At 40.3% G+C, this 12876-nt stretch overlaps 1 protein-coding gene across 1 annotated transcript in view; it reads left to right on the forward strand.

The window, feature by feature from the left end:
• Nucleotides 1–270: 270 nt before the first annotated feature.
• RAB3C (RAB3C, member RAS oncogene family) overlaps nucleotides 271–12876 on the forward strand; it is a 147401-nt gene continuing 134795 nt past the window's right edge. Inside the window, exons 1-2 of the mRNA XM_035309398.1 lie at nucleotides 271–402; nucleotides 9606–9833. Coding sequence (XP_035165289.1) covers nucleotides 379–402; nucleotides 9606–9833 — 252 coding nt within the window. The 5' untranslated portion in view covers nucleotides 271–378. The remainder of the gene's footprint in view (nucleotides 403–9605; nucleotides 9834–12876) is intronic.

Genomic DNA, 12876 nt, shown 5'->3' on the forward strand with positions numbered 1-12876 from the left:
GGCCCGCAGCAGGCGGCAGCGGGTCGGTGCGGGCCGCACGGTCGCCCCCTGCCGCACGGCACGAGAGCGGTGCCCGCCCGGCCGAGCCTCCCCCGCCAGCCGCTCCGGGGCTCCCTCCCTGCTCTGCCTCTCAGCGCGGAGCATGGCGGGAGTTGTAGTCCTTCGCCTCCGGCATGCCGGCGGCGGGCGCTGGGGAGCCGTGCGGAGGAGACTACATCTCCCGGAGGGGTGCCGGGGGAGCAGGGCGGAGGGGCGGTGCGGAGGGAGGAGCGGGGACAGCTCCGGTGCTGATCGCGGGGCGGGCTCGCCGGCAGAGCCCGGGCGGGCGGCGGGCGGGAGCGGCAGCGGCAGCGGGGCGAGCTGCGGCCGCGCCCGGCCATGAGGCACGAAGCGCCCGTGCAGGTCTGTGGGGACGGGGGGCGGCGGGCGCAGCAAGGCCGGGAGGGGCGGCGAGCGGCGGGCAAGGGTCCCCGGGGGGCGTGTGGGGAGCCCCGTGGGGACGGGGGAGCCGGCAGCCCGCTGTGGGGCGGGGGGCTCGCTGCGACCCCCGTCCCACTGCCCCGGGGGGAAGGAGGGCAGCGGGGTCTCGCACCGGGCCGGCGTCCACGTGTGGGTGTCGGGTCTCGGTGGGTGAGCACACGGGGCCCCGCCGACACGCTTCACGCCCCTCGACGTCGGTGGCTGCTCTGTCAGTGGACTGGGTGGGTGATGGTTTTTGGGGATGGGGCGTTATGGGATCCTGTCTGTGAGTGCGGGACGTCAGCGAGGTGTCCCCTCCGCCGGTTTGCTCCAGGAGCAGTTATCCAGGAGAAGGTGGCTCGGTGCGAGGGCTGGGAGAAGTGAAGAGGTGGCTCCTTTTCAACCATTTCGCATATGGGAAAGCATTGTGCCCCGTAGCACGAGACACGAATCGTGTACGGTAGCACTGCGTGCGGCTTTGGGCAGTTTCTGGGTAGTTGTTTCAAAACAGTTTATACTACGTGGCCAACTGTGCGCCAGCTATTTCTTAGGGCCCCTTTCCTGATGTCTTGCAGGGGCTCTGGGGGCCCCAGGCTATGCACTCAAACACATGACTGTTTTTTAATAGAAGATCAGTCATGTTGCTGGTGGACTGGTAACAATCAATCCCGCTGTTTTTGTACAATGCAAAGAGCACTTTCACAGTCAGCAGTGATTTAAGTTATGAACTGCAGCCCTGTTAGCTAATATTTTTCATGCTGGATATCTGCTCCAGCAGTAATAGAATATCAGCTTGAAGGGAGGATCTGCAACCACTTCAAAATGCATGCTCAAAAAGACATCTGAAATTTTAAGTTGCACAGATGAGGCATTGGGTTTCTGTGACTTTGGACAGAGAATGATCATCTCATAAATCTTTTGCAGAGCAATTGCTTGGATGTCACATGCTGAAACCTTTCAACCAAAGCGATGCACTAGAAATAAGCCACTCTTCAGTAAAAATGTCTTTCAGTTTTCTGGTTGAAGAACAGCAATGATTAGGGTGCTGTATAAATGCCTAATTCTGCATGCTACATGCATGTGTTGGGAATATTTGTGTAGTATTTGCCTTTTATTTACACATGCTTATTGAGATATTAAAGTCAAGTTTAGCATGTACTGGCTTTGGAGAGCCTTTCATAAAAAGCAGATTTTGCTAGTAAAGGATGAAATATACAGATTGGTCACTTGCATTTGACATTTGACAGGTGTTAATTCATTGGCACTATTACATACTTGTGGAAACAAGATGATGGTACATTAAAATAAAATCTGAGGAAAGCAATGTCCAGTTAGAAAAATACATGTACTTGGCGTATATCAGAAAACTGCTGCTTGTTTTTTATATCTGATTACCAGTACAAATGGATTTATTGTTTAATGCAATTGAATAAAAGTCAGCAGAAGGCAGAGCCTTAGTATAAAAAGAGACAGCAAAGAGCTTTAATAACACAAAAACTATAAATTCCACTTTTTCACAACTGGTGATACGGCTAAGCAATGTCCATTTTTTAACATATGGGATCCAAAATTATAATATAAAATCTGGATTTTTCCAAGACATGAAAATGCAGCCTAGTAGATGAGGTTTGATTTCCCTTTGTAGTTTCTTGATTCTTTTTTCTTCTGCTTGCACCATTCCCTGTGTATTTGCATATTTTTCTTATTAAAGATTTGAACAAAACAATATTGTATTGTGGGGTCTTCTTCCTGACCATTTTCTCTTTTTCCCACATTGGGCCAGTATGATTGGTCCTTGTTCAAATGTGGTTTAGAACTGGCAGAACAAATTGCCTGATTTCTCTCTTATGTCTATCTGATTTCCTGTTACATGAAACAAGTGTAGTTGCTTGTTTGTACACAACAGCTTTATGGAACAGTCTGTTCTAGAGCTAACATCTCTCTGAATTGTAGAGCAACAGAACAAGTGACCAAGTACATGTCTTTTGATCATGATGAAAACAAGGCAGAGGAATGTGTAAGCATTTTATTTCTTCCATTTCTGTTCATCAATAGTTAAAACAGAAAACTAAGAAGTTAAAATGTTTTAAAAGGTTAAGAATAAGGTCCCATCCAGTAGCAGTCTTTCTATGCTTATGAATTCTTTGTTTGAATCTCAAGCTCGTTCCATTTCTCTGTGGATGAGGAAGGCCAAAAATTACCAGAGAGGCAGCTCAAACAATCCTTTTAGAGAGGGAGATGCCCAGTACAAAAATCGGCTATTGTCAACTGCCAGATATTACTGGATCTGGGTCGCAGTTTGTGACTTCTTTTCATTTCTAGTCATATTTTCAAAGGAAAGTTGTAAATCTGAATAGTACTCATGGCCATGGAGAGGGCTTTGTTTTAAGAGTCAAAAGCAGTAAACTAATTTTATTTATTTATCTTTCTGTGAAACACAGATGTGTGTATGGTTTCTGTGTGTTCTTTTAATAACTGGTCTGAATTACTTGAAACGTCTGTGCATCTCTCAGCAGTTTCCCCTAGGGCCTTGACGTTACTCTGAAAAATGAAAATTCAATGGGAAATTCTCTGTTATTCACACATCGATTCACTCTCTTCAAGCTTCACTCTTTTTCTGCTTGTATTATGCGCATTTTCCAAATTCCTGCACTTTGCAAAAATCAGAAAGTTGGAATGTGGTTTGGGTAACCTGTTCTTAGCATTTATCACAGCATATGGGCATTACTGGTGGCAGTTTGTAGAAAATTCCAGAACTCTACAGACTCTCACTTGCTTGGGCAAATAATTTCACAGGTCACTAATGCCATAGAGGTGAGTAAATAGTAGGGAATGATAAATAATCTGTAAAGACAACATAAGCAGTTCTGACGCTTTGCCAAGGAAATAAATGAGAACATTTTCTTCTGATTTTTCTGTATCCGGTTGTCGCTGCGTATGGTTATGCGCAGAAAAATTGGTTTATGACAGATACATCCAAATACAACGGAGAAGAGCAACAGCAAGCAAAAAGGGCATTTCCACATATTTAAGAGCTTATAAAAATAAGATGAAAAAAGCCAAATCAGAGCTATTAGATGCAGAATTTATCAAGGCAATTCATCTCCTATCACTTAGCAAAATTATTTGATTATTCTTGGTTCAAACTAGAAGCACTGGCCTATACCAAGCCACTGAGTCCACAGAGCAAGCTGTATAGTCCCTTTTGTTAACTGATCAAGCTGCATTTGGAGCCAGTAGTCCTCTTCCTGTCACTAACCCTACTTGAAGGTGTACTGTTGAAGCTCACTCCTTCGCTGGTTACATACTTTCTAATCTACATCTCGAAGACACACAGGACTATTTTACATACATTTCACCTCAATGTTCAGTGTCTGCTCCAAGACACATCTGTCTGAATAATTCTCATTCCCAAATGTTTGTTCCAGGTTACTATATAGAGAAATCAGCTCATGCTCTACTTATAATCATTTTTATTTTTATTTTTTTAAATGTAGATTTCACTCATAGTATAAGGTCTTCATTCTTTTGGTCTTCCCAATAACCCTCTTCTGTACTTTCCTGTTTAACGTCAGCTTTCATAAACATGTTTGATGACACTTGTTACTAATGGCATCTCGCTAATGTCTTAGACAGGGGCATTAGTACTTTTCTTCTTTTGGCCTGATGCAGCTGCTTTACCAATTTAGAAAATGCACGGTCTCTGTTACATCTCATGACCCAAAGTGCTGTACTTGATAAGGCTAATGGCAGAGGGCTGTAGCCATCTACTCTCCTCATTCTCTTTCTTACTCCCTGGTAAATCATAATTGTTTTGACTGGAATACCTTGCCTGATGCATCTTGTATTTATTCTTTTCAGAGCTGTACTGTTTTGGTGGCTTCTTGACATCCTGTGTTAGACTAACCCACCTAGGACTTTATTTCAGTTTTTGCCAGTATTTGAAGAAGGGTGTTTTGCACGAATGGGAATTGGAAATATTTTTCTCAAGATATTTTTCTTGAATCTGGTAAACTTAGGTTAAGGAAGGATGAGTAATGCCATAGTTCACCACAAGCAGATCACCAGAATTCATGTGCTTTGCCAGAACCATTCTTTATGCTACATTGCATTCTGCTGTTCTGGGCAGCTGCCAGCACTGTGGCCACATTCATGCTGATATGAAGTAAGTAGAGTTTCTCTAAAATGTTTTAGACTCTCACCTCCCTGTATCTCCCAATATTCCCTAACTTGGTATTGTATTATGTCACTTATATTAAATCTTTGCATTTCTAATTACACCTTTCAGGTTAGGTATGCTATGCTTACAAATATTCGTGAATATAACCTCATGATACCTTGCAGCCGATAAGCTTCTCCTGATGCTGCCAAGTACATTGGCTGACAGGCTGTGCTCTGCAGATGGCTAGCTATCCGTGATTCCAAATAAGTGATTGGTGCTGCTTTGTCCACTGAACTCAGTTAAGTCTTATTAATTGGCCAGTTAAAAATTAGATGTTGAGAGTCATCCACAAGGCTTTGTGAGAATTAGATAGAAATAAGACATTTTTCATAGAATTCCCATTGATCTTTTCCTTTAAGATACGCTGGTTATTATTATTTTTAAAAGAGGAAAAAGTAGTTGTGGAAGACACTAAGGAATGAACCTTAGTGTTCTCAATCCCAGCTTTTCTTCTGCCATCCTCTTTTCCAGGGGCAATTAATTCCACATAGACATCCGGAGTGGAGCGCGTATGTAAGTTAAACTTGAAGTGATGTGCAGGCCAGGGAGGTCATGGCAAATTGCCCTGCTTAAGTGAAAAAGCTGTTCAGATTAATTCTGTCAAAGGAGAAGGTCCTCTAAGGCCATGAAGAGAAACATAGCCAAGTGTTTCATTATTATCGTGAAGGTTTTTTTTTATTTTTTTTTTTCTCAGCCCTGCATTGTTTTAATCTGTTCTTTTGGGATCAAGGAAGCAGCTGAAAGTGAGACTCGAAAAATACCTGTGCCTGGTAAAGAGAACTCTGCTTGATGATTAAAATTGTTTATGCCAATAAATTATATTAATTTAAGGAGCTTAAAGTTGTACTGTTGTGGTGGTTTAACCCATCTGGGCAGCCAAATGCCACCACAACCACTCTCTTACTCCCCCTCCTTATGGACAAGGGGGAGAAAATACCCTGGAAAGGACTCAAGGGTTGAGATAAGGACAGGGAGATTGCTCACCAATTCCCATCATGGGCAAAACAGGCTCATAGTAGGGAGATTAATGTATCTTATTGCCTATTGCTACCAGAATAGAGCAGTGAGAAACTAAAATCAAATTAAAAACACCTTCTCTCCATCCACCCTCTTCTTCCTCCTCCCCCCAAGCAGCACAGGGGAACAGGGAACTGGGGCTGCAGTCGGTCCCTGATGCTTCAACTCCACCACTTCTTCACCAGTCCTTCTCTTCCCCTGCTCCCCATGGGGTCCCTCCCACGGGATGCCGTCCTTCCCCAACTGAGCCTGCGGGGGCTGCCCACAGGCAGCAACTCTTCAACAACTGCTCCCACACGGCTCCGTACCACAGGGTCCATCCCCCAGGAGCAAACTGCTCCAGCACGGGTCCCGCATGGGCGGCAGCTCCCCCCAGACCCCTGCTCCTGCGTGGGCTCCTCTCCACGGGCTGCAGCTCCGGCCCGGGGCCTGCTCCTGCGGGGGCTCTCCATGGGCCGCAGCCTCCTCCAGGCCACATCCACCTGCTCCACCGGGGGCTCCTCCACGGGCTGCAGCGTGCTATGTGCTAATGCAATGTGCTAATGGAAATAGCCCTCTTTCTCTTTAATTTTACTAAATAAGGACAAATTCTAACTGAAGAGATAACTCACTGTGTTTTGCTGAAATTGATGCTTGTTTAATATAGCCATTTTATCATTCCAGACGAGAAGTTTGTCAAAATAAAGGTAAGGTTTTTGCTTTCTTGGAAACAGAACATTAGTGAGGTTGGTGTGTTTATTTGGTTTCTGTCAACGTATGTACTATTTAATTAACAGGCCTGAGTATGGCAATCCTGCTGCTTGTTTCCAACATTGTTTCCAAAGGAGTAACATAACATCAGCATCAGCTTTTTCACATTTCTTTGCCAAATGCCTACATAGTACACAAATGCCTACACAAGTCTTGTTAGGAGTAAACTGACATATTAATACATCTGGAAATGGCTACAGTATACTCCATACTTGAAGTCAGACGCTTGCATTTGAGAAAAAGAAGCACTGCAGGGGTATTTACAAAGCCCAAGAAGACCAAGGATCTGGGTTTCCCTTTGAGAAAAATAGAGACTCCTCTAGAGTTTCATTAAGAGTGCGTGCCTGATGCAGGTGATGTGAATTGTACTCTGAAGAATCTGTCTACATGGTTTCTATAAAATGAATGAGCTTTGGGAAGTAATGTCAAAGTGTTAGCACCAGTGCTGAGTTTGATGTCTCTTCAGGCTGCTGCAGGCTCTAGCACTTCTCTAAAATTCAACTGGGTTTTGGACGCAGGAAGGGATCACTACTGCTGTTCTCAGGAGATTGCCTCTCTATACTGAAGTTAGCGTCTGAACAATTTGAATTATTATCAGTAACTTACTAGTCCTCTCCTGATTTCCCAGATGGAAGGTGGAGAAACTAGTCCTTTCCCATGCCTTTTGTGTGCCTTCTGCATCTTATAATAGGCAGAAATATTCCTATATCTCAAATAAAATTTGTCTGCAATTCCGTGTTCAACTTGCCCATAATTCTGCCTATGGTACTGTAGATAATGAATCCATAAGTTCAAGGCATAGAAAAGATGTTGCTTTTTGTATTTTTATAATTTTTAAAGAACTTTTAAGAAAACTATCTCATGAGTAATGCACATAAACACACTAATTTAGAGGAGCACTGAATTTCTTTGTGGGGAAGGACTGTGTTTAGAGCATCAACAGGAAACATCTTCTTACTCAAGAAGGCTACATAATGGACAAGCTTTAGCGGGACTATTATTAGCATCCAGGTCTCCAGATTCCTCTGCTCACTGAATCATACTGTTTCTGAAGTGTGAGGCATTAAAGTACCTAGTGATGAAATATAAGGCACATGAGACTGGCACCAGGAAGCTAAAATCTCTCTTTGTAAACCTTAAGCAAGCTGAAGAAATTACATGGAAGACTTCTTAGGAGATAAAACCAAGAAACAAAATCATTCTTCTTGCTAGAAGTGGCAACTATGGTCTCAGCTACTGCATTACGGAGGGGTGCCAACAGGGCAGCAGAGCAGGCTGGCATCCCCAGCCACTGCACAGTCTTCGATCTGCCAGATTTCATTGGCTTGTTGTTGGAAGTTGTATGTAATACCAGTGCAATACCAGTTCTTTACTATTTTGTAGCCTGGTGTGATTAGACTAGCTTAAACGTATTTTGATTTTCTTTTTCCTATGTTCTGAACAAAATATCACCAAAAAGTTTTAGGATAAGGGAGAGTAGTGAAGGTGAACAAGATTTTTTTCTGTCTTTCACTATAGAAATGAAAATAATGAAATATTACTGATGCATACACTTGGAATATTTAGTGTTTGTTTGTTTGTTTTTTGTTCTAAAACCTTCTTTGTTGCATGTCTGTGAAAGAAGTGAATAAATATTAAAGACAGTGCAAACACCCAGGATAGAAACACGTAGGTACCCAAGACCTCATTTAGTCAAGAACTTTAGTCACAATCAAATAAAAATCAAACATTCATTACTGCATTATTTATGAAATATAAATCATATACCAAATTTCCTGTCAAAAGCTTGCTACTTCCATTGTCTCCTTCAGAAATTTTTGTCCCCACTTCTAATATGCCTCTTCAGTAGTCCAAAGAAGCTGGCATACTGTACTATGAGACAGCAGAATTGACTCAGAAAATTTATGCAGTAATTGAAATGCTGCTGAAATGCTTCTGCAAAGTCCAGGTTCCAGCTGTCCTCTCAGAATGCCCAAATGCACTCTGCAATGCACCTTAGAAATGCTCTCCAAATGCACCTTAGAAAACATGTATGTGGGCTGATTTTCCAAAAATCCTTATGGTAGTCTGTGCTGTTGGTCTTTCTGTATGAAATCAGTGTGTAAATGTATTACCCTTAGTATTGCCAAACTGCAAGAACTTAAAATCCTGCAAGACCCCCAAAATACTTCAGATTTTTCTTAGAAAGTGTATGAAATGAAACACTACGTAGTTCTGAGGTTGTTCCTTTTGCCATCTGCTTTTTGAGCTTTCCAAGTAAAATAGTGGTTGAGTTTTCAAGTTAACCTCTGCAATCCTCCTGAAAGCTAAAGGCATACTATTTATAAATGGAGCCTGTGATCTTTGAAGTCTCCAAGCAAAATAAGCTTGATATTTAGCAGTATTCATTTTTTGTAATCTGTGTTTATTCAGATGCTTTATATGGATTAGAAGCCCTATTTTAAGGACTTAAATTTGAATACATTGGCAATTGTCATTCATGACTATCTTGCATCCACATTGCAAATTCCAAAACTGTGTATGATCTGGGAACTGAAAAATATCAAGACCTTATTTCGAGGTCTCAACTCAGTATTTGGTGGTATGGTAACTGAAAGCTACTAACAGCAAATGCTGTAGGCTATAGGCTATACAAAAGGCTGTAGATATTACAAAAGACTGTACCATATTTACTGTAAAATAAATTGTTCAAGAATTGTAACAGATATGAAACGGATTAAGCTTTTGCTTGTTACTATACCCATAATGTCATAACTCACCAGTGATCTCTTATTTCTTCCTTGTACATATGAAGAAAAGTATCTTTGTCTGTATTTTCACCATTTATTTCATTTCTTTGTTTAAATTTTCACCATTTATTTCATTTATCACATTTTCTGAATGTAGATATTTTTAACCATGTACTCAACAGCTGTCCTAGATTTTTAGAAGGACTTTTTTTTTAGTACCAGTCACTGGTGATGTTTACCTTTGATACATCCTCTTTTGCAACTGCACCTATTGCCATGATTACAAGAATCAGAAAAATGACTTAAACATCTGTGAAATTCTTCAGTTCCTATATGTCTGTTACCAAAAAATCCAATAAAATCTAAATGTTTCCATTTTTATGTGATTCAAGGGACAGTAAATTATTTCTTTTTATTTTGAATTACAGATGGCATCTGCTCAAGATTCCAGATATGGCCAGAAAGATACATCTGACCAGAACTTTGATTACATGTTCAAACTGCTCATCATTGGCAACAGCAGTGTTGGGAAAACCTCCTTTTTGTTCCGATATGCTGATGACTCCTTTACTTCTGCATTTGTAAGCACAGTCGGGATCGATTTCAAAGTAAAAACGGTTTTCAAAAATGAAAAAAGAATTAAACTACAGATTTGGGTAAGCCAAGGATAATAGTTCTATAAGTTTTATAGATAGCATTTAAGCTACTGTGGGTTTCCACTGAATGTCATAACCTGTATATACATATATGGCAGAATAATGAAAAAGAAATTCTTTCCTGCATCATTTTGCTGTCTAAAATACTAGAACATAGACAGTATTTTTAAGGTATTCCAAGTTAATCAGGGTATATATTCTGAAATAAATTCCATAAAGAAATAGCACAGGATGACATATGTTGATAATCTGTGCAGCCAGGTATAAACTACTGTGCAATATATAGTTTATTCAAAGTGATTCATATTATTAAAGATTATTGTGAAGTACCAGTTAGGATCTTTTTCCCCACTAAAAATAAAAATTCATTTAGGAGAAATGATAGTGGATGCACAACAGAAGGCATATTTTTTTTCTGTCATTTACCTTTGTCATCGTGATCACCTGAAACACCTTCCTTCTTCTGCTTGAGGAAGCAAATGCGGAAGGTGAGAGGTTGATAGCTGTGTTGTCCAGATGTAGAAAAACTCATGTCCTTTGCTTACACCTCCTGTATGGTAGAAAAATGCCAAACTGGGAGAGTTGTGATGCCAGGGAATAGGTGTTCTTTTCTGCAAATGTTTCTCAACAGGAAAGGTAGCCAAAAAGATCTTTATTGGGCAGCTATATCATATGTCCTTATTCTTGGGTGATGGTGATACTCAGCTAGAGGGTTTGATAGCAGAGCTTTTAACAATGTTGGAGTTAAAATTTGAGGTTTGTGCCATTTTCCTTGGGTACTTGAAGATTTTGAGCAATGTTTCTTTTTTAAGGTAACAGCCTAATTAACTGATTTTCTGTGCATGAATACAAGTCATTTAAAAATGTATTTAATGATGGGCAGCCAATAGATCATGTGAAACATTGGATGAAACAGGATTGCATGTAAACTAACACATTTTAAATGACAGATAAAGTGAATTTCTTTTTAATATGGCACAGGTTCCCAGCAATCTCATTTCTTATGAGAAGACTGTGATCAGTAAGGTAAAAACAAAGGTGAATTTCCTAGTTTCCTAGTCTGTATGTATCTCATTTGTGTCATCTTAGGTAGGCTATAGTCCTTGTTATCTCAAATGATTTGTTGTTCTGTGCCCTCTAGGTACTGGAACTCAGACTCCTTACCTCTCAACATCTCTACCTTTTTAAGCTCAGATACTTGCTGTTATCAAAAGCATAATAGATAGTGCTGCACAATAGTTAACTGTGTATCATGTGTATGTTTTCACTGCAATAACATGCTTGTTTCATTGTAGCGTTTTATTGATGGTGATCACACCATAATTCACATTGACATTACCTTATTATTTTGTGACAATGGAACAATAAAATTGTGTTCACATTATAGTCCTTACAGAGTTCTTTTAATTACCAAGTAGCCTCTATGGTAGATTTTATTGTTCATGTGTCTTGTAGCAAAAGCAGCAATGTCAGTTTATGATGTTATATTAATGTGATTGCTTTGACACAAGTATATTTTCCAGAATGTCTCTCCATGCCAGACTGCCAATATATGCTTGGCTCAAAGCAGTCCATTAATTTAAATGTGTCCAGGGCTATCCATGGCATAGGGAGGGTATAGCAGCTGTATTCTTGCCAGCTGGAATAAATTTCCTGTTCTAGTCAAATGGACATTTGGATAGTCTTCGTATGGCAGCAACACCATCTGAACTGCTCTGAGAATGTTCTCCATACAGGAGAATCCTTGCCTGAGAAAAACTTGCAACTGAAATGTGTGAAACAAATAAAAGGTTTCAGTGTCCCACAGGGAGGAGGAGAGAGCAGAGGCTCAGGGTATGGAAAGGACCTTGATGAAGACACCTTTCAGGACATAGGGTTAAGGAAACAAGACTTCAGGTCTTACTTGCATTCTAAAGCTTTTTACTCCAGCCAGCACTGCTTCTTGGTTTTGTGTTTGTTTTTGTTTTGTTTTGTTTTAACTTTGTTTTTTCCTACTGCAGTTTTAATGCCAATTCTTAAAAAGCCTTGTGATTGCCAAATAAGTTGAAAATACAATAGCTCACTATTGCTGTTCGTACTTCTTACATGGAATATTAAGTATTAGAATATTGTGTTGCAGTTATGCTTTCTAGAGTGAATCTACTGACTGTTGCACCTCTGGGTCCTTAAATAAAATCAGCTAAGTATCTCAGCGATCTATTCCAGTGCCCAAAATCTGAAATAGAGCACTATCACCCCATCTTGTAAGTTGTATCAACAGCCATATCATTCTTACTATGCAATATCTGTATATGTAACACCTCTCTATATTAAACTTTATTATTTTCTTTGATTTTGCAAATAATTTTCTAAATTAATTGTTATGCAATATCCATTTCCATTTCAAACTGCACTTGTGAAAGACCATTTATAGTGCATAAATATAAAAATAAATGAATGTGAGCGTGATTTAATGTTAATTCTGAATAGAAATATGCATGAGCTAATAATGTTTCCTTCAGAATCAGTGGCAAAGTATTTAGTGACATAATGTGATAAACAACGTTCAGTAAATGCAAAATAAAACATTCTGAAAAAAATATCACAGGTTTGACTAGTCAGAAGAAGCTCAAAATGAAGTGCAAGTTTAAATCATGTTCTGAATGATGAGATCAGAACTGAAATATTTTGTCAGTTACTGTGGTGAGGAAATACACTCAATGCTGCTGTTCTGCTATCCTTGTGTGGCAGCTAAATGCAGAAAATTATAAATCGTGATGCTGTTAAAGTCACTAAAATTCCATATCTAGAGACACAGATGATCCAATGTGTTTTCAGTTACAATTTTACACATACTCTATTTGGGCAGACATTTAAACTTCATGTTTCACATGCATTTCAGCACTATCTTTTGTGTGCATTCTTTTGGAGCTTGGAGTACCAATTTTCTCAGAATAAGATTATAATATGCTTTTCAGTAAAAGGTAGAAGTTTATTTGACAACGGGGACACTCAAGGAAACAGAGTCATTATTTCTTAATAATTTCACTGTTTGATTATTACA

This window comes from Oxyura jamaicensis, chromosome Z, assembly GCF_011077185.1.
Source record: "Oxyura jamaicensis isolate SHBP4307 breed ruddy duck chromosome Z, BPBGC_Ojam_1.0, whole genome shotgun sequence".
NCBI classification, from domain to species: domain Eukaryota; kingdom Metazoa; phylum Chordata; class Aves; order Anseriformes; family Anatidae; genus Oxyura; species Oxyura jamaicensis.